The sequence below is a fragment of the Saccopteryx bilineata genome, chromosome 4, assembly GCF_036850765.1.
Source record: "Saccopteryx bilineata isolate mSacBil1 chromosome 4, mSacBil1_pri_phased_curated, whole genome shotgun sequence".
Lineage (NCBI taxonomy): Eukaryota > Metazoa > Chordata > Mammalia > Chiroptera > Emballonuridae > Saccopteryx > Saccopteryx bilineata.
Window position 1 is genome coordinate 189,533,593 of NC_089493.1, and position 26,667 is coordinate 189,560,259.

At 44.1% G+C, this 26,667-nt stretch overlaps 1 protein-coding gene across 3 annotated transcripts; it reads left to right on the plus strand.

Moving 5' to 3' along the window:
* Window positions 1-814: 814 nt before the first annotated feature.
* RARS1 (arginyl-tRNA synthetase 1) lies at window positions 815-26,538 on the plus strand. 3 transcript variants are annotated; one of them, XM_066273218.1, is made up of 15 exons: window positions 815-931; window positions 2,294-2,428; window positions 4,464-4,652; window positions 5,558-5,666; window positions 6,402-6,502; window positions 7,097-7,218; window positions 8,525-8,645; window positions 11,538-11,667; window positions 13,092-13,196; window positions 15,556-15,734; window positions 16,190-16,299; window positions 19,906-20,011; window positions 24,908-25,080; window positions 25,200-25,447; window positions 26,321-26,538. In XM_066273218.1, the coding sequence occupies exons 1-15, from the start codon at window positions 887-889 to the stop codon at window positions 26,428-26,430; spliced, it is 1,983 nt and encodes a 660-aa protein (XP_066129315.1). In that variant the 5' UTR covers window positions 815-886; the 3' UTR covers window positions 26,431-26,538. The 3 variants fall into 3 exon arrangements, with proteins under 3 accessions (XP_066129315.1, XP_066129317.1, XP_066129316.1); XM_066273220.1 differs by lacking the exon at window positions 815-931 and adding an exon at window positions 953-1,494; XM_066273219.1 differs by lacking the exon at window positions 815-931 and adding an exon at window positions 1,594-1,648.
* The last annotated feature ends 129 nt before the right edge of the window (window positions 26,539-26,667 follow it).

Sequence of the window (26,667 nt, forward strand, 5' to 3'; positions counted from 1 at the left end):
CATTATATGGTGGGCACAGAAACTGAGTGAGCTAAATTTGCAGTTTTGGTGGAAATACATGAAAGCACTTATACAAGAAGCAACACACCAGAAAACAGTCCAACGTGTGGCAAGAGTTTTCAGATGTCAGCTTTTAAAAATCTACACTGTAGTATGAATTTTATAAATACTTTTATGGGGCACAGAAGCAAAAAAATTTAGAGGTCACTGCTTTCAGGTTCTGGGGTTATAGGGAAAAGCAAACAAAACAGTTAAGGCCCCTGTCCTCAGAACTTACACCCGGGTTAGCTGTTTAAAATTTTAACACAGATGTCGCCCACTCTATCAGGTGGAGCGCTTCCCTGTCCCAAATCACTCCACCACATTATCTTCCTAGCAATTAAAACAGATTGATGATTTACTTTTTTGTGTAGCGTAGTTCTTCACTTTAGAATGTAACCTCCATGTGAGCAGGGCCCTGATCTGACTTGTTTTCAGCTTGTGTTGCAGCGCCTGGAATAGTGTCCGGCGTATTAAAGTGCACAGTGAATTCTTGCTGATTAAATAGTTCTGTGCCCATTTCACAGAGGGGTAAACTGAACCCTTTGAGAGAGGTTGTAGGTGCAGATCCAAGTCAGTCCAAGCACAGAGCAGCTTTGGTCCGGTTCCTCTGCCCTTTCCCGAAGCAGACCCTCAGAGCGGCAGCGCGCATGCGGGCCGACTGACCGACCACCGCCCTACCCACCTGCGGCTCCTTCCTGCAGTGCGTCCTGGATCCCGCCAGGGGGCAACAGAGGCGGCAGCCCCCAGTCGACCTCGAGACCGCGGGAGGAGAGGGTTTCCGCTTCCGGGCAGGGCTGGCCGTTTCCGCTTCTGGTCACTTGTTGCGTGAGACACTAGCAGGAGGATGGACGGGCTGGTGGCAAAGTACTCCGCGCGGCTGCTGCAGCAGGTCGGGCTGCATGGGGCCCGTGGAAAAGCTTGGAGGGGAGGGACTAGGATCTGCCTTGTACCCAGGCGGTGTCGAGGTGGCAGCAGCGAGGCAGGGACCAACCAGTGCGCCCCAGACGCGAGCAGCGGGGTCCCGAGACCCGGGCCTGTGTGCTTGGGAGGCGAACGCCCTCCCAGGGGTGGGAGAGGAAGAACCCATCGTTCCAGGCCCCGTGTACAGGGAGGTTCAGGGGAGCGGAGAGTCCCGCCCTCTCACACCCCCCAAAACAGCATCTCCTGTTGGGCTGGAGCCCGGCGAGTTCGTTACCGGCCGCTCAGTGTCCCTCCTTCCCCGCTCGTACACGTGGTCCCGTAGAGGCAGGCAGAGGGGGACCGGGGACGAGAGCTGGAGCCCTGGGTCCTGGTTTGCAGCTCAGCCACTGTTCTCTCCGTGATCCTGAGCAAGAGGGATTCTGAGAAGCCCGCGGAGCGGTTCATTGTCAGACAGGAGCTGGCTCTCTCTCTGCCTTCCCGGAAACGGGCTATAAAAGAGAGTGGGACAGGCCGGTTGCCTTTGATGCCCAGGTAGGGAAGGATGAGGGGGAAGCAGCGGAAGTACTCACCGTATCAGGGGAATTGCTTTATAGTGCTACGTCGGTAGTCCCAAAGTTCAAGTTGATCAGGTAAATTGGCAAGTTCTTTCCTGCTCTGAGCGTGTGTTCTTTGTCAGTGTGGTCATGTAAGTGCCTCTCCACTGGGTTGTGGTTAGAATTATAGACATAATTCCCAAAGTGTTTAGTTAGGTCAGTGCCTGGACAATACTGTATGCTTACTTATGGCAAGTGATAATTTTCTGATTTCTTTTTCTTTTGGGAGGATGGGAGGTTGTAGTTAGGTTCCGGTAAACATTCTGAAAAAAGGGAGAGGCCGCTCTCCCTTAGTAATACAGTTAGGTTGGTAGCTTTACTTCCTTCAGAATTGGCATGTCTTGAGACATTTGAGTAAAAAGCCAAGGGCTTTTCTAGGACATGCGACATTGGAAACAGGAAAAAATGGGAAAATCATTTCCCATTTGCCTGAAAGGGCAAAAGGCAAACACTTGAGCCAAAGAAAGAACTAGGGATAGGAGGCTTCTCCCATTGTGTGCTTGACGCTTATTCCTCTCTCACAAAATACTTAACTTTTTCATATTACCAGAGGTAATAAGCTGATGTCATCAAAGACCTTTAGGAAGGAAAGTCATAACTTACCAAAGGGCAAGGCCTCCGTCCCTATCATCTCTGCCATTTCCTGGTGGAGAGGGGAAAGGAGGAAGTCTGTGTTACAGTTGATTGCATCATGGAAGTTGGTCATACTGGACCAAACAGTGCCTTTTCTTTCATAGGAAAAAGAGATTAAGTCGCTGACTGCTGAAATTGATCAGTTGAAAAACGGTGGCAGTTTAGAAGCTTCGCCAAATTTGGACAAGTTGCGGGAAGAAAATTTAAAATTAAAATATCGACTGAATATCCTTCTAAAGGTGAGTCCTGTGGTTCTGGTTTCATTCATCGGTTTGAATTGTCGTGTCTTTTTAAAACCCCTTGTTATTGGAGATTCAGAAAGTTTGCCTGGAGGAGTTCAGAGAGGAAAGAACCCTGTTCTTTTCTTTGCGGAAGACAAGTCAGGAATAAGTTATCGGTGCAAGTAGTGGAGAAGTTGGTGCTGTCCTGTCCTCTCAGGAGTCTTTGAAATGTGTCGTCATACTAAATGTTTGGCCAGCTTAAAGTTAGCTTCAAGTAGAGTTGAGACATTCTTTCAACTGTTTATTTATGCTTGTACCTTATTTAAAAAAAATATTTGAATGTTAATTGCCTCCATCAAAGGGAAATGTTTAAAAATATACCCACAGCCCTCCTCTGCCCTAAGGCGGTTATTTTATCATATTATTTTTATATTTTATAGTATCATAGTGGTTGGGTTATTTTTCCACTTAATGTTTTAGAATAATTTTTTTTTCCTATGAAGCTCGTGCCGTATTTGTTCATCCCCGGCCTCATATCTAATAGTGTTTATCAGTTGGGTCAGAAAATTGAGCTTGTTTCACTTGGGGTTTAATTTTCTGGCCTGCCTTTCAGGTCTGTCTGCTGATGACAGATTTTAGGCGATGACCTCACTGCCATAATTGTTCTCCTGTGTGTGTGTGCTGCTTTAAGCCAGGTGCGCTGGCCTGTAGCATTCTTTTCAAAGTGGAGCCCAATTATTCATCTTAGGCTCTACCTAACCCCTCTCCCATTAAGTCTTTTTTATTACCTGCTTGTGGTCTGTTCTGCTTCCAATAGCTTGGTCTTTCTGAGTCTTCTAAAATTGCAAAATTTCTTTTCCATGAAATCTTCCCCAAAATGTCTCACCTCTGATTACCTCGTTCATTCCACACTTATTTCTATTCACTTCTCTAATATATTACAGTTCAGAAATATCAAGTGCCTAATAGTGCTAATGACCATGTAAGAGACAGAAAAGAATTGGCTCGGTAGAGCGTCGGCCTGGCTTGCAGAAGTCCCGGGTTCGATTCCCAGCCAGGGCACACAGGAGAAGCGCCCATCTGCTTCTCCACCCCTCCCCCTCTCCTTCCTCTCTGTCTCTCTCTTCCCCTCCCGCAGCCAAGGCTCCATTGGAGCAAAGATGGCCCGGGCGCTGGGGATGGCTCCTTGGCCTCTGCCCCAGGCGCTGGAGTGGCTCTGGTCGCGACAGAACGACACCCCAGAGGGGCAGAGCGTCGCCCCTGGTGGGCGCGCCGGGTGGATCCCAGTCGGGCGCATGCGGGAGTCTGTCTGACTGTCTCTCCCCGTTTCCAGCTTCAGAAAAATACAAAAAAAAAAAGAGAGACAGAAAAGGAGTGCAGTGTATTCCAACACACATGTCCGTATACAAAGTAGCGCTAGTGTGTAACTAGGAGAGCACTGGCAGTGTGTGTGGAAGGCACGTACGTTCTCTCACCAGTGTTTTGGCCGACTGAATAGTGGAAACTGAGTGGCACCTGGTCGGGCTCAAGACTGCAGCAGCTCAGTAGGTAGAGCGTCGTCCTGGAGCACCGAGGTGGTCAGTTTGAGCCGGGGTTGCCGGCTCATTCTTGAGGGTGCCAGATCTACCCCGAGGGTGCTGGCTCAGACCCCCAAGGTTGCCAGTTTGAGCCCCAGTCAGGGCACATCTGAGAAACAATCAGTGGTACAACTGAGTGGAACAAGTTGATGTTCTCTTGCTCTCTCTTTACTTTCCTCCTTCTCTCCCTCTCTCTTTTCCTCCCTCTCTTTCTCCCTTCCTGCCTTCTTCCCTTCCAGCCTTCCTCCCTCTCCAAAGAAAAAAAGCAGATCTTGGGGCATTTTCCGCATATGTCTTACATGCTGTGTGGTATAGGCTTGTCCTGTTACATTTCTTAGCGTAGCCCAGATACGAGAGCATTGAACTGTTTGTTACTTTTGGCTCTTCTCAAGACATTTGAAGCTTTCTCAAAATGTTTGGGAAAATTTTATATGGTAATTTAATATCTTATTGACATATTTTTATTCTTCTCTTAGAGTCTTCAAGCAGAAAGGAACAAACCAACTAAAAACATGATGAACATCAACAGGCGCCTACAGGAGATCTTCGGCCGAGCCATTAAGGCCGCGTACCCAGACCTGGAGAACCCTCCTCTGATAGTGACCCCGAGTCAGCAGCCCAAGTTCGGGGACTACCAGTGTAACAGTGCTATGGGCATCTCTCAGGTGATGGCATTGTTCTGAAGCACTCTCGGTGATTTGATTTTCTTAAGCATTTCATCACTGTCACCATCAACATAAATGATAGCAAGTTGTTCTATCCTCAGTGAAAACATTTTCCACCATTCTGAAACCCTTGAGAAAAAGGGATGTGTGGCTTTAATTTTTAAAAAGCACAGATTAGAAGAGTCAGCGAAGTTTTATATGTGTTTTCCACATTTAAGGGCAATGGTCGGGACCATTTTGTTTCTGTACTTCCCTCCTGTCGTGTCCAGGGTTGCTGTGTGTTATTGCTGAGTGTTGGAAGGTGGAGGATGAAAAGTTAGCCATTTGCCAACCAGCGTTCCCATCAGATATTAGATGTAACTCTGGTGTCCTTGAGGTGGGCCAACGTATTTCATTTCCAGTCGGAATTCCCTATTTTTAATAGTCACCTCATTTCATGTATTTGTGGTTAATTGCCCTGCTCTGGGACTTTGTGCTTTTCTTTCTTTCTTGGAGAGAGAGAGTTCATCTTACAGGGTCCAGATTTTTTCCTCCAGATAATGTATATGTCTTCGTTGGATTAAGTTTGCATATTAGACCCAAGTCTACATATGGGACACTTCCATGATTTGATAATTAGAAATGTCTTGGAAACAGTTGTAATAACTAGAGGCTTTATTATGTCTTCATAAAAATATTGTAGCTGTGTGGCAGCTCATGTTGAAAGGGAGATCAGAGATCTGGGCGCTTCTGTATTTCTCTTGATACTTGATGCTTTAGGCTGCCCATTTACAAGGTCACTGGACTTGTCTGCTTCTGCCCTTGGATGAGTCGATGTCAAATGCACCTACTGCTCCGTCGGTGTGCATTTCTGAGGAACTTGCTGAAAACTGATGTGTAATAAATTGTATTATATTGTATTATAGATGCTGAAAACAAAGGAACAGAGAGTTAATCCAAGAGAAATTGCCGAAAACATTACCAAACACCTCCCAGACAATGAATATATTGAAAAAGTTGAAATTGCTGGTCCTGGTATGACAACATTACCTTCTTAAGTAGTTGTGTTAATGCTGAGTCCTTTTAGAAATAAAAATGCAAACCATTTTCAAATACAAATGTAGGATTAAGCTTTGTATCCTGAGCATGTTGGGGAAAGCACCTTGGATGGAAAGTTAGGAAACAGATTTTAGTCTCGACTTGGCCGCCTGATCTTAGATGAGTTACTTTATCTCTCTGTGATTTGGTTTTTCACCAAAAGGATAGATAATGGCAGATAAGTCTGTGGCTACAGGTCTTTTTTTTTTTTTTTTTTTTTTTTTAAGATTTTATTTATTGATTTTAGAGAGAGTAGAGGGAGAAAGAAGGGGGAGGAACAGGAAGCATCAACTCTCATATGTGCCTTGACCAGGCAAGCCCAGGGTTTCAAACTGGCGTCCTCAGCGTTCCAGGTCGGTGCTTTATCCACTGCGCCACCACAGGTCAGGCAGGTCTGTCTGTTTCCTGTTAGGAGGTGAAGCAATCATTTGCTGAGAGTGAAGGGGCCCTGATTCAAGTGAGCTGTCAGGAGTGGGGTATGGTTTGAAGTAGATGCTGGAGTGGAGCTGACAAGCTCAGGTCGAGGCCCTGAGTGGTGCTGGGACACTGCAGAGTTCTGCCAGACCCAGCCTGGTGCTCTGGAGCCAGCATAGGTGAGGCTGAGGCGGCTGTGGGAGGGAGCAGTCCTCAGAGAGAGGAGGCTATCTGAGTCCCCCCTCTACTGTTCATTAGGTTTTATTAATATCCACTTAAGAAAGGAGTTTGTATCAAAACAGCTGACCAATCTCCTGGTGAATGGTGTTCAACTACCTGCCCTTGGAGAGCACAAAAAGGTATATGTACAATTTTTAATTGATACGCTAATACTTAACACTACATGGAACGTGCTGTAACTGGGAGTGGCTTTCACGTCTCATTTTGAGATTTAATCACGAATATTTGAGATAATGAACATAACTGATGTATGTAGCCTTTTTCCTGGATCTTGCTTATTACGTGATTTTTCTTCTTATTTTATTCTGTAAGGCATTTGAGATAACCAGGTAAGGTTTTTGAGATACTGTGAACTAGAGCATAATAGATACATTGTATGAACGAATTTTATTCTTCAGTTAGTGATGGACAGCTAGAGTCATCAGAAAACTTAACATAGTTGAATTATAAGCCAAGCTACTATTTAAGTCTGTGTTTATTATCACATGTATTATAGTAATGAATGTGTTAGCAGAATAAAATGTTTATACCCCTTTAAAAAAATTTTATTGACTATATCTGACCTAGAACATTATGGAAATTTAAGGTGTGCAACATGTTACTTTTATTTATTTATATGTTGTAATAGGATCATCTTTGTATAGCTATATTTATCACATTACATAATTATAGTAGAATGTTGTCTGTAAAAATCTCTTTATTTTCTATTTCAGGTTATAGTTGACTTTTCCTCTCCCAACATAGCTAAAGAGATGCACGTGGGCCATCTCAGGTCAACTATCATAGGAGAGAGCATGTGTCGCCTCTTTGAATTTGCCGGATATGATGTGCTGAGGTACCTACTTTTGCCTTTGGAGAGTTCTATAGAAAGTGACTACTGTCACTTGAGAAAGACTATTTGACTAAATCATTGATTCATGAGTGTGGTTCTGCTTAGAATCATCCGGTTGGCTTTTTAAATAAACAATGCCCTGGGCCTCTCCTCTAAACTAATAGCATTTTAGGCTCTGGAGGTGGAACCAAGGAAATGGCACCCTCCTCCCATTCCTTCCTCGGCCTTTTCCTGAGTGCTTCCTGCATGCCAGGGCTTGATAGTCTAGTGGGGAGAGGTAAGCAAGGGCCTTGTGGGGGGGACGAAGTAGGGGTTTTACTCCTTCGTGTATAATGGGAAGCCATGGAGGGAGAGCCTTTATTAGGAGAGCCGTGGTTAGCCATACTTTGTAGATACAGCAGGCTCAGTCCAGACCACCTCAGTAAAGCAGGTACCACAGTTAAGCTGCTCATAACCTTTCAGCTGCTGGAGGGTCTTGCCTTCAGTTTATAAAAAATGCAACTCCTGCTGGCCTGTGGTGGCCCAGTGGTAGATGGATGACCTGAAACTCTGAGGTCGCCAGTTCCAAACTCTGGACTTGCTTGGTCAAGACACCACAAGCAGTCAGTGAACAACAGCTCAAGTGAAGCAACTCTGAGTTGATACTTCTCACCCCCCACCCCCTCTTCTCTGTAAAATCAATTAAAAAATAAATGCACATTCTGTGAAGCACAATAAAGCAGGGCACAATAAAATTGGGCATGTCTGTTATTTAATTAAAGAAAAAGATGATGCTGGCTTCTATGAAAAAGCCAGGCAAAAAGGGAAGAACTGTCGTAATGAGTTAGTAGCTGTTGTAACAATCCAGTCAGGAGGTGAGCGGGTGGTTTGAGATTGGCTTGAGGCAGTGAGGGATGAGAAATGGTTGGACTGACAGGACTGAAGAATTTTGTCCACTAACATTTGAGAACCACCCATATAAATTACACTGAGACAATTGGTTGAAAAGTTGAATTTTCATAAAATTGGGGTAATGACCAGCGTTGGCTCGTCTCAGTTAACTACACAATAAACAGATCACAGTCCATTGATAGAACTTCATTCATTTAGTAAATCCCGGAGGCCCGGTGGATGCAGCCTGTGTTACTGGATATACGGTGATAAACGTAACAGGCGCTGTCTTTGCCCCTCGTGCAACTTGCACACCACCTGAGGGAACAGTGTGATGCACTAGCACTTAAATGTCAGTGGCTGCTAATAGAATGTCATTCTTCTAAATTAAATGTGTTTATCCTTTTAAAATTTCTTTATGTTCTCTGATTGGTATTAGGTTAAACCATGTAGGAGATTGGGGGACCCAGTTTGGCATGCTCATTGCTCACCTGCAAGATAAATTTCCAGATTACTTAACAGTGTCACCTCCTATTGGGGATCTTCAGGCCTTTTATAAGGTTTGGAACCATTTATTGCTATGTTATTTGTGTGTTTACTGTTCTCTATAATCATTCAGTTTCCTTAGGGAGTTCAAAATTGTATTAGAAGCTGCTGTGGGTCTAAATAAAAGTTGGTAAACTCCCTGCCCCTAAACGTACTATCTGTGCTTTTATTTGTGTATGCTAAAAAATTCTACCACATCACCTATGTGTTAAGTGAATTTAGAGTTTGCTATTCAAAATAAATTTTAATATTAAAATTTTTTTCCCCACTCAGTATTTAGAATGTTTTAGATGCTGTTATTTTCTTCTCACTTTTCTATATTTTGAAAATGTTATTAAGTATATGGAAGAACAGTTTTTTAAAAGACAAATTTATCATAAGTCAAACTGGTCAACTTTCTTTGACTCCTTATCTGTATATAAACATCATTACATTATTTGTGATTGTAATGCTATTTTGTGTATTGTACTTAACATTTTAATATAAACCCTTTAGTGTTACTTTATGACATGACTGCATGTTGTTTTGTTGGTTTTGTGTACCAAAGTTTACATTTATCAGTTGTTGACTTTTTCCCGTTGGGGGGATGGGGCTCTTATCCATGCATTGAACAACTTGGTACATGGAGGGTTTTTCTCTTTTAGAATGATTTTTTTTGGTCTTTCCGTAAATATTTTTAATGAAAAAGTTGTAAATAACCAAATGTTTGCTGATATGAGACAGGTAAAGTAGTATCTGTGCTCTGAATGTAATGAGGCAAATCTATTATGCAGGAAGATATTGATAATGCGTTGCTGAATTTTAAAACCTCAATAAAAGAGGCCTGACCTGTGGTGGCACAGTGGATAAAGCATCGACCTGGAAATGCTGAGGTCACCGGTCCGAAACGCTGGGCTTGCCTGGTCAAAGCACATATGGGAGTTGATGCTTCCAGCTCCTCCCCCCTGTCTCTCTCTCCTCTCTCCCCCTCTCTCTCTCTCTCTCTCTCTCTCTCTCTCTCCTCTCTAAAATGAATAAATAAAATTAAAAAAAAATAAAAAAAAATAAAAAAACCTCAGTAAAAGAAAAGCCATATCTTTCCAGTTTTTGTTAAAACACATAGGTGTGGGCCCTGGCCGTTTGGCTCAGCGGTAGAGCGCCGGCCTGGCGTGCGGGGGACCCGGGTTCGATTCCCGGCCAGGGCACATAAGAGAAGCGCCCATTTGCTTCTCCACCCTCCTCCCCTCCTTCCTCGCTGTCTCTCTCTTCCCCTCCCGCAGCCAAGGCTCCATTGGAGCAAAGATGGCCCGGGCGCTAGGGATGGCTCCTTGGCCTCTGCCCCAGGCGCTAGAGTGGCTCTGGTCGCGGCAGAGCGACGCCCCGGAGGGGCAGAGCATCGCCCCCTGGTGGACAGAGCGTCGCCCCTGGTGGGTGTGCCGGGTGGATCTTGGTCGGGTGCATGCGGGAGTCTGTCTGACTGTCTCTCCCCATTTCCAGCTTCAGAAAAATACAAAAAAAAAAAAACACATAGGTGTGTATTTGCAAAGAAATGTCTAGAATTATACATCAAAATATTATCTCACTGGTTAGTATGGGGTAAGAGTAACTTTGTATATATGTCTAGTTACATGTAGTTATATACATATATATATATCTTTTTTACAGTAATCATGTCTTGCTTTCAAAATAGAAATAAAACAGTGAAAGCAATTTTATTTTTTTTATTTATTTATTTATTTTGTATTTTTCTGAAGCTGGAAACGGGGAGAGACAGTCAGACTCCCGCATGCGCCCGACCGGGATCCACCCAGCACGCCCACCAGCGGCGAGCGACACTGCCCACCAGGGGGCGATGCTCTGCCCCTCCGGGGCGTCGCTCTATTGCGACCAGAGCCACTATAGCACCTGGGGCAGAGGCCAAGGAGCCATCCCCAGCGCCCAGGTCATCTTTGCTCCAATGGAGCCTTGGCTGCGGGAGGGGAAGAGAAAGAGAGGAAGGAGAGGGGTTGGGGGTGGAGAAGCAGATGGGCACTTCTCCTGTGTGCCCTGGCTGGGAATCGAACCCGGGACCCCTGCACGCCAGGCCAACACTCTAGCACTGAGCCAACCGGCCAGGGCCAGGAATTTTATTTTTAATTACAAAAATTTCATCCAGTACCACATCTAGGATGGAGACTAGACCCCGGAAGACTCAGCTCTCCCTGTTAGCTACTCTTGATTACTCTGCAGGAACATGCATTGGTGGGAGTAGGCTTTTGCATGTTAGAAAAGTTGAGGTAGCACCATGGTGAGAATTTTGTATTGTCAAGAAGAATGATTTCAAAAGAAGTAATAGCATTCTTTGGCACATGCATTTATAACAATATTCTTGACTATTGAGTTAGAGCACTTATTGGTGTTCTAAATTTTCACTTCTTTGTTCTTTCTTGTTGGTTTGTTCTTTGTTCTTTCTTGTTTTTTTCATGTTGGTTTTTTGAGAAATGAAGGCTGAGAATTTCATAACCTAGAATACAGAGTTGGCTCTTTTTATAATCCTTACTTTTTCTGTTTTGCATTTTTCTTAAATGGGAAGTGGGGAGGCAGAGAGACAGACTCCCACATGTGCCTGACCGTGATCCACCCAGCATGCCTACCAGGGGGTGATGCTCTGCCCATCTGGGGCATTGCTTTGTTGCAACAGAAGCCATTCTAGCGCCTGGGGCGGAGGCCATGGAGCCATCCTCAGTGCCCGGGCCAACTTGACCCCAATGGAGCCTTGGCGGCAGGAGCGGAAGAGAGAGATAGAGGGAAAGAAGAGGGGGGAGGGGGAAGCAGATAGGCGCTTCTCCTGTGTGCCCTGGCTGAGAATCAAACCCGGGTCTTCCACATGCTGGGCTGACGCTCTACCACTGAGCCAACCTGCCGGGGCCACTTTTTTTTTTAAACAGGAATCCAAGAAGAGATTTGATACTGAGGAGGAATTTAAGAAGCGTGCATACCAGTGTGTAGTTCTGCTTCAGAGTAAAGACCCAGATATTATAAAAGCTTGGAAGCTTATCTGTGATGTCTCCCGCCAGGGTGAGTTCTGGACTTTGTTCATTGATTCAGCAGGTGCTGTGCATGTAGCTTCCTTGAGTCTATTCAGAATTGACCTTAAATGTTAAACTTTCAAGGACTGGCAAATAGGTTTTTTATTAAATATTTTCTGAAACTGAAACAACTATTCAGAAAGTTTATTAAGAGAGGCAGGGGCAAAAGTTTACTTTTTTAGAAGTCAGCAAATTATTAATTAGAAAGGAAAGTGGAAAAGAAAAAGTAAAGATCTTAGTCACAATCACAAACAGAGCTATAAAACACTTGGGAATCACTGTATTCAGAGATGTGTAGGGCCTAAGTCAGGGAGATGCACAGCAGATGTAACAGAACGGTTAGAGAGAGTGTCATGCAGTCCCCTGCTTATTCAAATTCATGGGTTACTTTAAGACCATTTCAAGTTTTCAAACTTGACGGAATTGTAAAGGTCACTTTGAAGAATGAATGGACAAGACTAGCCAGTAGATCTTGGAAAGAGAAGGTTAACGAAGGCTGTTTCGCAGCACGAGGTAGTGAAATGTTTTGTAATGCAACTGTAGGTAATGTGTGTCACTGATGCCCGGCTAGATGGACAGCTATATGGTATAAAGTAAAATACAAGAAAATTTAGTAAATATTTGATCTTCAATAGGGAAGGCTTTTCTTTTTATTCACATTAATTTTACTTACTGCTTTTAGAGAGAGGGGAAAGGAGAAACAATCAGTTTCTTGTTCCACTTATAGGTCAATGGTTGATTCTTGCATGTGCCCTGACCAGGGGTCGACCACAACCTTGGGTATCAGGATGGTGCTCTTAACGAACTGAGCTGCCCAGCCAGGGCTCATTTACATTTTTTAAAGATAAGTTTTTTTAAAGTTACACAAGAAGTACACGTTCTTTGTAGAAACCTGTAAATATCGACAGGAAAAATGAAATAAAAATTATCTGTAGTCCCACTGTCAACGTAAGAAACGTTCAAACCCGTAAAGAATTTTTATGAGTTTATCTGAGCCAAGCTGAGAATTGCCGGGAAGCAGAATCTCAACAGATTGAGAAAATGACAGTTTCACTACTTACTTTATATATCAGAATCTAAGGGGAAGACAGAAGGGTGAGGTGAAGTCATGGGTGGTAGGTTGTGGGGGAGAGAAAGCAAAGCAGGAAACTCCCCAGGAATGGATAAAAGTAAAAGGTACAGACACGGGCTCTTTTACACCACTCACCGTCAGTACTTCTGTGGGTCTCACCATATTCTCTCCACATTTTCCAAATACGTATATAATATTCTGTATAGCATACCTGCTTAAATATCATTTTCTTTCTCCCAAATAGTTCAATTAAATAATAAATGTCTTTTAACTTAAGATGCATGATTCCTGTTTGTTAAGATTCTTAACCATTTTATTCATTTGGTGACTGTTTTTCCTAGGGTTTAAGAAAATCTACGATGCATTGGACATCTCTTTAATAGAGAGGGGGGAATCCTTCTATCAAGATAGGATGAATGATGTTGTAAAGGAATTTGAAGATAAAGGTAGGCACTTTTTTTTAACTCTTATTATAGAAATTTTCAAACAAAGATAAAAGTGGAGACTATTACAGTGGCCTCAAACTCCATGTACTTAGCACCCATATCCAACAGTCATGAATACTGGGCAACCGTATTATGTCCATGGAGTGCTTACATCATATAATTTCATCCATAACTGTTTGGGTATGTGTCTGAGGGAACAGGCTCTTCCTCCCACTCCACAATTATGGTACTGTTATCACTTCATGAAAATAAATAATTTCTTAATATTATTAAATGGCCCATCAGAGTTTAAATTTCCCAAATTGATTCATAATCTTTTTTAATTTTGGAAGTTTTTTTCAGAATCTGAACATTTCATTTATATAAATTTATATAAATCCATAGGTATCTCTTTCCTCCCTCCCTTTTTTTTTTCCTTTTGTTGTTGAAGAAACTGGGCCATTTGATTTGCAAAATTTTTTATGGGGTGTTATTTAACACAATTACTCTCATATTACTAGAGCAGTGGTTCTCAACCTTTCTAATGCTGTGACCCCGCAATATAGTTCCTCATGTTGCAGTGACCCCAAACCAAAAAATAATTTTGGTGGCTACTTCATAACTGTAATTTTGCTACAGTTATGATTCGGAATGTAAATACCTGATATGCATTATGTATTTTCCAATGGCTTTAGGCGACCCCTCCGGGGTCACGACCCACAGGTTGAGAACCGACCCACAGGTTGAGAACCGCTGTACTAGAGGCTCAATTAAGTTCTGGTGTGTTCTCTTTGTATCCTTTTCTTGTTTTGTCTTTTATTTGCAAAAATGTGAACAGTGTCTCTTTTTGTGATGTTAAAATAGATTAGTGGGTTCAGATGTAACCAGTGCCCCCCACTTCCCTGTTGGACTTTCCCTGAGTGGTTTTAGCCACGATGGATGATCATGACTATGATCCATTGCTTCATTAGAGGTTGGAAAATGGTAGTACTTTGGCGTTTCTTTGTTAACCTGAAATTTCTGCCTTTCCTTTACCAAGCATCAGTTTCCTAAACTGTAAAAAAGCAAAAATAATATTATTCACTGCATAGAGTTATTAAGGTTGAATATGAGACTTAGCTTAGCATTTGGCACATGGTAGCACTCAGATACAGCTGTTATTGTTGTCAGGTTCTTTTTTTTTTTTTTTGTATTTTTTCTGAAGCTAGAAACGGGGAGAGACAGACAGACTCCCGCATGCGTCCGACCGGGATCCACCCGGCACGCCCACCAGGGGGCGACGCTCTGCCCACCAGGGGGCGATGCTCTGCCCCTCTGGGGCGTCTCTCTGCCGCGACTAGAGCCACTCTAGCGCCTGGGGCAGAGGCCAAGGAGCCATCCCCCCAGCGCCCGGGCCATCTCTGCTCCAATGGAGCCTCGGCTGCGGGAGGGGAAGAGAAAGACAGAGAGGAAGGAGAGAGGGAGGGGTGGAGAAGCAGATGGGCGCTTCTCCTGTGTGCCCTGGCCGGGAATCGAACCCGGGACCTCTACATGCCAGGCCGATGCTCTACCACTGAGCCAACTGGCCAGAACTAATAGTACTGTATTTTTTTTTTTTTTTGGTATTTTTCTGAAGCTGGAAACGGGGAGAAACAGTCAGACAGACTCCCTCATGCGCCCGATCGGGATCCACCCGGCACGCCCACCAGGGGGCGATGCTCTGCCCATCCGGGGCGTCGCTCTGTTGCGACTAGAGCCACTCTAGCGCCTGGGGCAGAGGCCAAGGAGCCATCCCCAGCGCCCGGGCCATCTTTGCTCCAATGGAGCCTCGGCTGCGGGAGGGGAAGAGAGAGACAGAGAGGAAGGAGAGGGGGAGAGGTGGAGAAGCAGATGGGCGCTTCTCCTGTGTGCCCTGGCTGGGAATCGAACCCGGGACTTCTGCACACCAGGCCGACGCTCTACCACTGAGCCAACCGGCCAGGGCCAATGTCAGGTTCTTTTAATACATACTAAGAGGCCTTGATGGGAGTTGCATCTTCCTCCCAGAGGGAGGCTAAGCTCCAGCTTGAAAATGAAGCACGATTTTTACATGTTCTGTCTGCTAAGCAAGTGGGCTCCACTGCGGTGTTCACAAAGAGTTTGGGAGCCAAGGAAGTGTAGGTCCAGAAAGTGGTCAGGTTATCTCGCCTGTACCCCGGAAACACCCCAAGAGCCCAGACAATCTTAACAGTAGCCATTTTCTAAGCTCACAAGTCACGGAGAGAAAAAAAAAATTACATTATGTCTTGAGCTCAAATGTCATAATGTCAAAATTACATAATGTCTTGAGCTATCTTGTAATGGCTAAGTGTTTCTATTCTTTCAGGGATCTTTTAACATTATTATTATAATCCTTTTCTAGGATTTGTGCAAGTGGATGATGGCAGAAAGATTGTGTTTGTCCCAGGATGTTCCATACCGTTAACCATAGTCAAATCAGATGGGGGCTATACCTATGACACATCTGACCTGGCTGCCATTAAACAAAGGATAGCTGAGGAAAAAGCAAATATGATTATCTATGTGGTGGACAGTGGACAAGTGAGTTTGTAGATTTGTATATGTTCTTACATTGCCTGATTGGAGGTAAAATTTGTGGCATTTGGTACTTGGAGACTATAAATTTTCTCCAAAGACTAAAATTCAGAACAATTTTTCTTAGAAGAAACAATAGGGTTGGATTTGACCAAACTTGGATACTTCTCAGCTTTTCGGTTTGTCTCCATAAACTGGAAATAGTGTTACTTCTCTGAACCTCAGTGACCATGCCCATCTGACCTGGTTGTGTGACAAGAAATTTAATTGAAATTAATGCACATGAACCTGCCCTAAATTCAGTTAAACCTTTGATCATAGAAATTGTAACAGTTCTGCTCTTACCATTTTCTTATAGATGGAGAATATAAAAGTGCTTTTAAAATTTTGTTAGCCACACAAGATTTGTGAGTGATTTTATTATTAGAAAGTTTACCAAGTAGCTTTCTGTTCCTTTGTAGTCTGTGCACTTCCAGACAATATTTGCTGCTGCTCAGATGATTGGTTGGTATGACCCTAAAGTGACGCGAGTGTGTCATGCTGGATTTGGCGTGGTGCTTGGGGAAGACAAGTAAGTGAGGACTCGGAAGGTGGGCGTGGCGTGCTGACCCCCAGATCTCTTGGGAAGAGGCTCCATTGCATCTGATGCCGTGTTAGAATGTGAGGGTCCACAGTGTCTCAGTCTGCATGTGTTCTGAGGGCAGACGCAGCTGAGCTGTCGTGTACTACCTTTGTCTGATCACTGCCAGAGAAGGTAGCCTTTGAGGGAGGTTTGTACAAAGTTGAATGAAAACCAAACTACAGACTTCACCGATTTAAAGAGAGTTTACATTCCTACAAATCGAAATTGTAAATTCTGTCACAGTACCAACTTAGATTTCAAACAAAACATTCAACAGCATATTTCAAGCATTTTGTAAATGAGTTTTAAGATTCACAGCTCCTATTTTTATGCTCATCTCCAGAATATTGTTTATTGAGACATATGTGTCAGTATCCACACTTTCAGTTTTTCTATAATCCAGTTCTTTCCCCACATTCTGCTCAACTTTTAGGAAATAAAAGGTAAATAAAAGCAACTATTTCTCTACAGTATTCATCACATATTCCAAGGCACAGAATTTTTTTTTTTTTTTAATTTTATTTTTCTGAAGCTGGAAACCAAGAGACAGTCAGACAGACTCCCTCATGCGCCCGACTGGGATCCACCCGGCACGCCCACCAGGTGCGCATCGCTCTGTTGCAACCAGAGCCACTCCAGCGCCTGGGGCAGAGGCCAAGGAGCCATCCCCAGCTCCTGGGCCATCTTTGCTCCAATGGAGCCTCGGCTGCGGGAGGGGAAGAGAGAGACAGAGAGGAAGGAGAGAGAGAGGGGGAGGGGTGGAGAAGCAAATGTGCGCTTCTCCTGTGTGCCCTGGCCGGGAATCGAACCCTGGACTTCTGCACGCCAGGCTGACGCTCTACCACTGAGCCAACCGGCCAGGGCCCCAAGGCACAGAATTGTTAACATTTTACATTCACTGGAGGTTACTTAGCTATTTTAACCATCATGTCTTTAAAATCTGTGGCATGTTAAATCTGGTGACAGCCCAAATACTACCATTATGCAAAAATAGTAATGCTCATAAAAACCACAGGAAGTAGTTCGAGTCGATATACAAAAGCCCTAAGCAAGCACGTAAAAGGCAGGTTAGGTGTGTCGGGTATTCTAGATTCAGGCTGGATGGAGATCAAAGACCTGTGAGTTTCAACAGCAAACATTTTGTAATTATAACAGATAACTCTCTGTAGAGCTGTACTTTTTTGGAATGCAGACGTCACACTGGGTCCTTATTTATGGTCTTCATGGTCCTAACGAAGTGCCGGAAAGCGCACCAGTGAGTAGGGTAGAGAATAGATTATAGCCTGCCGGTCCGCAGACCTGTGCTCGGCCCTAATCTCTATACAGCATCAGGTGGTTAACCCTTTCGCAGACTGGCAGGTGGAAAACAGTAGCTTTTAGTAACTTGATTTTTTGAACTCCTACAGTAAAGTGAAATTATTAAGTTTGGTTTTATTTTTTATATTGATCACCAATATTCATATCTTAGCATTTAATTTCCTTACTATGTAAATGGCTAAGGGACTTTGTTTTTTGTTGTAGTTATATATTTCTTCACTCTCAACATCATGTGATTGTGGCATCTTAGACCATTTAAAAGGAGGAACAGCCTGACCAGGCGGTGGCGCAGTGGATAGAGCGTCAGACTGGGATGCGGAAGACCCAGGTTCAAGACCCCGAGGTCGCCAGCTTGAGCGCAGGCTCATCTGGTTTGAGCAAAAAGCTCACCAGTTTGGACACGAGGTCTCTGGCTCGAGCAAAGGGGTTACTCGGTCTGCTGCAGCCCCACGGTCAAGGCACATATGAGAAAGCAATCAATGAACAACTAAGGTGTCGCAATGAAAAACTAATAATTGATGATTCTCATCTCTCTCCATTCCTGTCTGTCTGTCCCTATCTATCCCTCTCTCTGACTCTCTCTCTATCCCTGTAAAAAAAAAAAAAGAATAATTTCAGTGACAGCTAACCAGTGGCAGCCTACTATATTTAAAATATTTACATTAAAACACTCCCAGATTCTGCCACCTATTTTTTGTTGATATTTTTCTGCTTTAAGACATTTTACAATAAATAGTTCATCTTTTTACGTACTCGTCTCCCTGTGACTCCGTGGATGCCTGTGTGCCGCGCAGCTGCCGTGCGTGGCCTGGGCCAGGTGCTGCACGGTGTGCGCAGGATGATGCGTGGGACGTGGCCTGTTCCCTGGAGGACCGCCGCAGTCCTCTACAGAGCCTGTTGAAGTGGACATGCCAGGCCCTAGCAGGGGAGTCTCTGACTCAGGTCTAACATGGGTATTAGGCTGCTTTTTTGAAAGCTCTTGGAATTCAGGTACACATCCCTCCATTGGTCAGGGGAGTGGACACAAAAACAAAACTCAAGGTAGTCACAGGTGGGGAGTAATGAACAAGACCAGTTGTTGCAAAGTAGCAATGTTAAGGCTTCGCTTTGGCTAGACTTTATGATAGGTACCGTCAGGCGGAATTTGCAAATTGTTGGACATCAAGGCAGGGGTGACATGGAAAGCCATGAAGTAGTAGTTCATATATTTCTGGGGAAAGGAAGGAGTTTCAGTTTCTGTGAGGATTCTTTCTAAGGCAACTCTGAAAATATAACTTTAATGGGAAGTTTCACAGTTATTTTTGTAGGCTTGGTGTGAGATAGAAAAGCATACTTCATTTGTACCATTGTTGTGTTGAACGGGTTTTTAAGCTGTCTAGCTGCTTATAGTATGCATTCAGGGTTCGTTACCACGAACATGTAGAATTGCTATATAGAGAAATACAACTGAGATTCCAGTTAAGAATTTGCCTACTTCCCAAACAATTAAATATGAAAAGAGTGTATTTTATTAATAATTTTTCTGGCCTGGCCTGTGGTGGTGCAGTGGCTACAGCATTGACCTGGAACGCTGAGGTTGCTGGTTCGAAACCATGGGCTTGCTTGGTCAAGGTACATATGGGAGTTGATGCTTTGATGCTGCCTACTCCTCCCTTCTCTCTCTCTCTAAAATGAATAAATAAAAAAATCTTAAAATAATTTTTCTAAGATGGTAAAACAGCTAAGCCAAACTTTGTGTTTGGTAAAATGAACAAAACAACAAACGTCTCATTTTTTTTTTTCAGTTTTAGGGAATATATAAATGGTAAATATGTAGAGCAGCGGTTCTCAACCTGTGGGTCGCGACCCCAGCGGGGTCGCCTAAAGCCATCAGAAAATACATAATGCATATTAGGTATTTACATTCCGAATCATAACTGTAGCAAAATTACAGTTATGAAGTAGCCACCAAAATTATTTTTTGGTTAGGGGTCACCGCAACATGAGGAACTGTATTGCAGGGTCACGGCATTAGAAAGGTTGAGAACCACTGACGTAGAGGATGCTATTAGGAGCCTAAGGCATAAAATGCTTTGAGTTGAGAGCTATAGAGGAAGGACGCTTGAAAGTATTCCTGTTTCTTTTGGCATCCTCCCTGGTTACCAACTGGAATAGGACATTGTCAGACCTTCCTTTGCAAAGATTTCTAAGTCAGGTCTATTTCAAAATCTAGTTAAGAATTTCATTCAATTTTTTTAGGAAGAAGTTTAAAACACGCTCAGGTGAAACAGTACGCCTCATGGACCTTTTGGAAGAAGGTCTAAAACGATCCATGGACAAATTGAAGGAAAAAGAAAGAGACAAGGTAATTCAAGATCTTATTTGCATATTGTGTACCATGCATTGTGTTGTGATTTTTCATTTTTGTTTTATTGATAGAGCTAGGAAGGATTATAAGGAGTCGGTTCACTTACGATGGGCTCACTTATGTTACTCAGATTTTATTGCACAATAAGTTTTATGAATTATTGAGCATTTATTTTGAAAATACAGTTCTTGATTATTATGAAACGTGGCTTTTTCTCCTTTGTCAATGTAGCATAGTATCTTTGCTTCTTAATGGCAGTTTCCCTGTCATTGCTTTGAACCAATGATGGTGTAATATTGCAGACTGAGGCAGTCTGAGCCTCCAGCCTACATTAGAGTCTACATCTGCTGAGTTCCCACCTCTGGGAGCATTTATAGAGGAGTCACAGCGGTCAACACTGGCCACGCAAGACCACTGAGGAGCCATCAGAAGAGGCAACACAATGGGTAGACTTAGGCTTACCTGCATTCAGTATTTCCAGGGAGCTTCTACCACTGATACAGGATTGTTCATTTGCCTCATATCTTCATCAACACTTGATTTTATTTTGGCCTTTCTCGTGTGTGTAGTGCCATCTCGCTGTGGTTAAAATTTACATTTCCCTGCTGAATAATGATGTTGATGACCTTTCCAAATGCTTATTGGCCATTTAGATACCTCTTTTGGGAAGGGCCCGTTCCAGGCTTCTGCACAGGGTTGGCTTTAAGCTGGCACTGTTTGTGTGTGTTTTATCCACACACTTCACTCTCCCTGTTCTTCCTTCCTTCCTGCAGGAGCTTACTTCCACCTGGGTTGTTTCCCTCAGTCTGCAGATCTCCTTCCAGTACTTTTGTGAGGTGCAGGTCTGCTAGTGACAAGTTTTGTCAGCATTTGTCTGAAAGTACCTTCATATCGCCTTCAGTTGGAACAATATTTTTATTGGGTATAGAATTCTAGTTTGGCAGCTGTTCTTTCAGCATTTTGAAGGTGGTGTTCCATTGTCCTCTAGCTTCCATAGCTCCTTTGGAATATCAGTTTTATTTTTGTTGCTTCTTTGAAGATAATGTATCTTTTCCTCGGACTACTTTTGTATTTTTCTTAGTCTTTGCTTTAGTACTTGAACAAAGAGGTGCCTGATTGGGGCTTGGGGTGGTGAGTGAAGACTTTTCTTTCTTTCTTCTGTACGTACGCTGCTGGGAAGTTGCTGAGCTTCCTCAGTCTATGGGCTGAGTTCTTGCGTCAGTTTAGGGAAATTCTCAGCCACATCTTCTCAGATATTGTACCTTTGCCCCCTTCTGTTTTCTCTAGAATTCGGAGTACATATATGATGTTAGAACTTTTAATTGTGTCCCACCTGTCTTTCATTCTAATTTTTTTCACTTTTTTCTTTGTGTGCTTCATTTTGAATTATTTTCTACTTCAAGTATTATTTTGTTCTATATTTCAGATATCTTGAAATTTCGCATCTTTTTATCCAGTTCTGCTCCTTGTAATTTTTTAAATACGTTAATCATAGTTTTTATTTAGCCTTTCATTTTGAAATAATTTTAGACATAAAAAATATTGCCAGATAGTTCAAAGAACTCCCCTGATAGCTTCCCCAAATGTTGTCTTACATAGCCTTAGTGCTATTACTAAAATGAGCAAGTGAACATTGATACAATACTATTAAGTGATCTGCAGACTGGATTCAAGTTTCATTGTCTGTCTTACACATGTATTGATTTTTGGAGAGAGTGGGGAGAGAGGGAGAAGGAGAATGAAAAAGAAGGGAAAAGCAGGAAGCATCAACTCATAGTAGTTGCTTTCTGTATGTGCCTTGACCGGGCAAGCCCAGGAATTTGAACCAGTGACCTCAGCATTCCAAGTTGATTCCTTATCCACTGTGCCACCACAGGTCATGCTCCTTTAATCTTTTTTAATCTGAGCTGTTCCTTGCTCTTTCTTTGACTTTTGTGACCTTGACACTTTTGAAGGGTACCAGGCAGTTTTCCTATAGAATGTCCCTCAGGTGGATTTGTCTGATGTTTCCTCTTGATCAGATTGAAGGTCGGCGGTCTTGGCAAGAGTCCTCCCTGCACTTTCTCAGGAGCTGCATGCTGTTGATAAGTCTCATGAATGTTAATGTTCATTTTGATTGCTTTGCTAGCTGATCCTATCAGTTGTCTCCACCATGAATACAGTTGCTATTTTTTCACCATAATTCATAAATATTTTTAAAGTAGCTTTTCATTTGAAACAATTGCATACTTGAAAGTTGCTGTTGTCTTTTACTTTCTGTTTTTCTCACTCCATATTCTTGGTCTGTAGTCATTTCATCTGGCTTACTTTTATCAAGCTTCATTATTTTTTACTAGATGCTGGACATTGTGAATGAAAAATCAGAAAGGTCTGCATAATGTCTTCTTCCTCCAATGAGCAGTTAAGTTTTCTTCTGGCTGCAGATAGCATTCTAGCTGGTTATCTTACTGCTGTTCATCTTAGTCTTAACTTTGTTAGGGCTGGCCTGTTTCTCTTTTTTTTTTTTTTTCTTTTTTTTTTTTTTAGAATTTTTCCTGAAGTGAGAAGCAGGCAGTCAGACAGACTCCCTCATGTACCCAACAGGGATCCACCCGGCATGCCCACCAGGGGGCCATGCTCTGTCCATCTTGGTGGGCCATAGCTCCGTTGTGGCTGGAGCCGTTCTAGCGCCTGAGACAGAGGCCATGAAGCCGTCCTCAGCGCCTGGGCCAACTTTGCTCCAGTGGAGCCTTGGCTGCGGGAGGGGAAGAGAGAAACAGAGAGGAAGGAGAGGGGGAGGGGTGGAGAAGCAGGTGGGCACTTCTCCTGTGTGCCCTGACCCGGAATCGAACCCAGGACTTCCACACGCTGAGCCGACACTCTACCGCTGAGCCAACCAGCCAGGGCGGGGCTGACCTGTTTCAGTGTAACCTTACGGGGTGAGATTCTTTTTTTTTTTTTTTTTTTTTTTTTTGTATTTTTCTGAAGCTGGAAACGGGGAGGCAGTCAGACAGACTCCTGCATGCGCCCAACCGGGATCCACCCGGCATGCCCACCAGGGGGCGATGCTCTGCCCATCTGGGGCATTGCTCTGTTGCAACCAGAGCCATTCTAGCGCCTGAGGCAGAGGCCACAGAGCCATCCTCAGCACCTGGGCCAACTTTGCACCAATGGAACCTTGGCTGCGGGAGGGGAAGAGAGAGACAGAGAGGAAGGAGAGGGGGAAGGGTGGAGAAGCAGATGGGCGCTTCTCCTGTGTGCCCTGTCCGGGAATCGAACCCGGGACTCTTGCACGCCAGGCCGAAGCTCTACCTCTGAGCCAACCGGCCAGGGCCCGGGGTAAGATTCTTAACCTTGAACTATGGCCCTTATGGTTTCACCGCAGCCGTTACTTCCCCAGCTGCAGAAGTCCCCTCTCCCACCACCCATGTTCCCAGAGTGTCTCACTCCTCTTTGGTGTCTCTTGGCAGTTTTGTCCCGTTTCTTTGGCAGCCCCAGTCTCTGGACTCTGTCTTACCCCAGTAAGAACATTTTTTCCTAGTTGGGTTTTGTCCTCCCTTATTTGGCACAGAGTGATTGGGAAAATGCCCTCAGGTAAAAGCCCGGTGAATGTGGAACTGACTGGTTTCCCTTCTCCCAAAGGTTACATAACTGCCCCAGCTTTGTGTTGATGCTTTCTGGTGATATCAACCGGTTGTTTCCTGTAATTTACCCAGCTTTTAAATAGCTGGTTTTGGTGGAAGGGTTAGTCTACTGCAGGCTACTAAGTCATGTCCAGAACAGAAATCCTGATTACTTACCTGTGGCCTAATGACGCTTCAGAATGTGTGACCAGTATTGGCAGAGCGGTGCATGAGTTAGTTCTTCCTACTGGTGACACTGTGTTTGATTTTCATTAATTACTTTGCCCTAATTTATAGTTTTTATTTTACTATCTTGTTTCCTATATGCTACCTCAGAATCTTTATGGAATGAAGTGGCTATAAAGTAATTGCTGCTTTCAGTTTCATATCAACTGAATACACTGGAAAACCTATTCAAGCTTACACTTCACAATTTACCAATCAAGTTTTGCATAGAAGCATTCTATTTTTTTTTTTTTTTTTTTTAACAGAGATAGTCAGAAAGAGAGGGGTAGACAGGGGCGGAGAGAGATAAGAAGCATCAATCATCAGTTTTTCGTTGCGACACCTTAGTTCAGGCGTCCCCAAACTGCAGCCCCTGAGGCCATTTATCCGCCCCCACTGCACTTCCAAAAGGGCCACCACTTTCATTGGTGGTCAGTGAGAGGAGCACTGTATGTGGCAGCCCTCCAACGGTCTGAGGGACAGTGAACTGGCCCCCTGTGTAAAAAGTTTGGAGACCCCTGACTTAGTTGTTCATTGATTGCTTTCTTTTTTTTTTTTTTTTTTAGAGACAGAGAGAGGGATAGACAGGGACAGACAGACAAGAACAAAGAGAAATGAGAAGCATTAATCATCAGTTTTTCATTGCAGTGCCTTAGTTGTTCATTGATTGCTTTCTCATATGTGCCTTGACTGGAGGCTATAGTAGACCAAGTAACCCCTTGCTGGAGCCAGTGACCTTGGGTCCAAGCTGGTGAGCTTTGCTCAAACCAGATGAGCCCACGTTCAAACTGGCGACCTCGGGGTCTTGAACCTGGGTCCTTCCTCATCCCAGTCCGACGCTGTATCCACTGCGCCACCGCCTGCTCAGGCCTAGAAGCATTCTTTGTTACACGTCGCAGCTGAGTTGTACGTTCATTACGTCCTTTGTAGGTAGGCCCGTGTTCTGCGGTTTGCTGAGAAAGAAAGACATTAGACCTCCCTACCCACCCACATCTTCTGCCTGCGAGACACCAGGGCACAGCCAGTGGTCAGTAAGCGCTGAGGTTGGTTTCTGTCTTTCCCAAAGGTCTTAACCTCAGAAGAGTTGAAGGCTGCTCAGACGTCCGTTGCTTATGGCTGTATCAAATATGCCGACCTTTCCCATAACCGCTTGAACGACTACATCTTCTCCTTTGACAAAATGCTGGACGATAGAGGAAACACAGCCGCTTACTTGCTGTATGCCTTCACCAGGATCAGGTGAGTGTGGGCAGTTATTGATCAGGTGATGCTGGTGTTCACCTTGTGTCAGTCACTTGTGATTACGTGTGTTCGAGTGCCTGCCGAAGAGGAAAGGGGGTGATTGCCCGCTCTTCCAGGTCTATTGCCCGTCTGGCCAATGTGGACGAAGAGATGCTCCGGAAAGCCGCCCGAGAGACCAGGATCGTCCTGGACCACGAGAAGGAGTGGAAGCTGGGCCGGTGCATCCTACGGTTCCCTGAGATTCTGCAGAAGATCTTAGACGACCTGTTCCTCCACACTCTCTGTGATTACATCTATGAGCTGGCGACGACTTTCACGGAGTTCTACGACAGCTGCTACTGTGTGGAGAAGGATCGGCAGACTGGTGAGGGTCGCGCCCAGTGGTCGTGTTCGGGGTGGGACACCAGCAAGGCGATTGCTGGAATTGGGCACGGGTGGCTTCAACCTGTCTGTCTGTGGGACTGCCCCTCCCTCGTCCCAAGCAGCTGCACAGTGATCCACGTCCTCTCCCAGACAAAGCTGAGCCAGCTCTCATACAGTGTAGGTGCGGTTCTTCCCGTTCCCAAGCAGGCTAGTCTTCCCACCCTCGGGCATGTGTTCTTACCTTTAGTCTTCTGCTCTATCATGTTAGAACATTAATGAAATAGACTGAATTACTGTGTCACAGGGAAAGGGGGTGTTTCTGAGGGTCATGCCTGTGAACTGACACTTTATTAGATAAAACTCACCTTATCATGGTATTAAAGTTTATACATATAAGACCATGAGGCCTGGGGAAGAGCTCTAAATTTTAAAAGGAAAGAAGAACCCTGGCCGGGTAACTCAGTTGGTTAGCATCGTCCTGATACGCCGAGGTTGTGGGTTCGATCCCCCGTCAGGGCACATAACAAGCATTAGCCAATGGATGTATACATAAGTGGGACAAGTCGAGGTTTCTTCCCCCCCCTTTTCTGTCTCTTAATATAAAGTGAAAGGAAAGATGAAATTTACAGCTGTCATCATTTCAAACCTTGCATTTCTTGTCCTAATTATCAGATAAAAATAGAGTTGAACAAAATCACCTTTGTTCTTGGATTTTGTATCTCTGTAGTTTAAGGTAAAGGTGATTCTGGTCAAAACCTCAAAATATCTATGGGTTGGGCTGTTCACTTTTCAGTAAAACCCAGAAGTAACATAGATTCTCTAACAGTTTTGAAAAAGAAAACCAATTACTGTCTCCCTTCTTCCGCCTTCTCAGGAAAGGTGTTAAAGGTGAACCTGGGCCGGATGCTGCTGTGCGAGGCGGTGGCCGCCGTCATGGCCAAGGGCTTTGACATCCTGGGGATCAAACCCGTCCAAAGAATGTAGTCCTTCTGAGGTTTGAACACTGTGTTTTTACCAAAGTGGCCATTAGCACCTTTTGCTTTTTTACAATCATGTGGATATAAAAACAAGTAAAGGAGATTTGTCAACTACCTACAGAATATGTGGTTCTTTATCTGTGACAGCTAGGCTTCTGAAAAGAAAAAAGAATACTTTCACAATATGTGTATTTCTGCTGAGCGTTAACGTGACTCAGTGGAGGCTGTGGGGTCACGGTTCGTG

What these genes read in the sequence shown, in the direction of transcription:
- RARS1 (XM_066273218.1), top strand. Translation starts at nt 887, where the DNA reads ATGGACGGGCTGGTGGCAAAGTACTCCGCGCGGCTGCTGCAGCAG. An exon ending in GACTGAATATCCTTCTAAAG is followed by an intron (nt 2,429 to 4,463) that starts GTGAGTCCTGTG and finishes TTCTTCTCTTAG; the next exon opens with AGTCTTCAAGCAGAAAGGAA. An exon ending in AAAGGAATTTGAAGATAAAG is followed by an intron (nt 13,197 to 15,555) that starts GTAGGCACTTTT and finishes ATCCTTTTCTAG; the next exon opens with GATTTGTGCAAGTGGATGAT.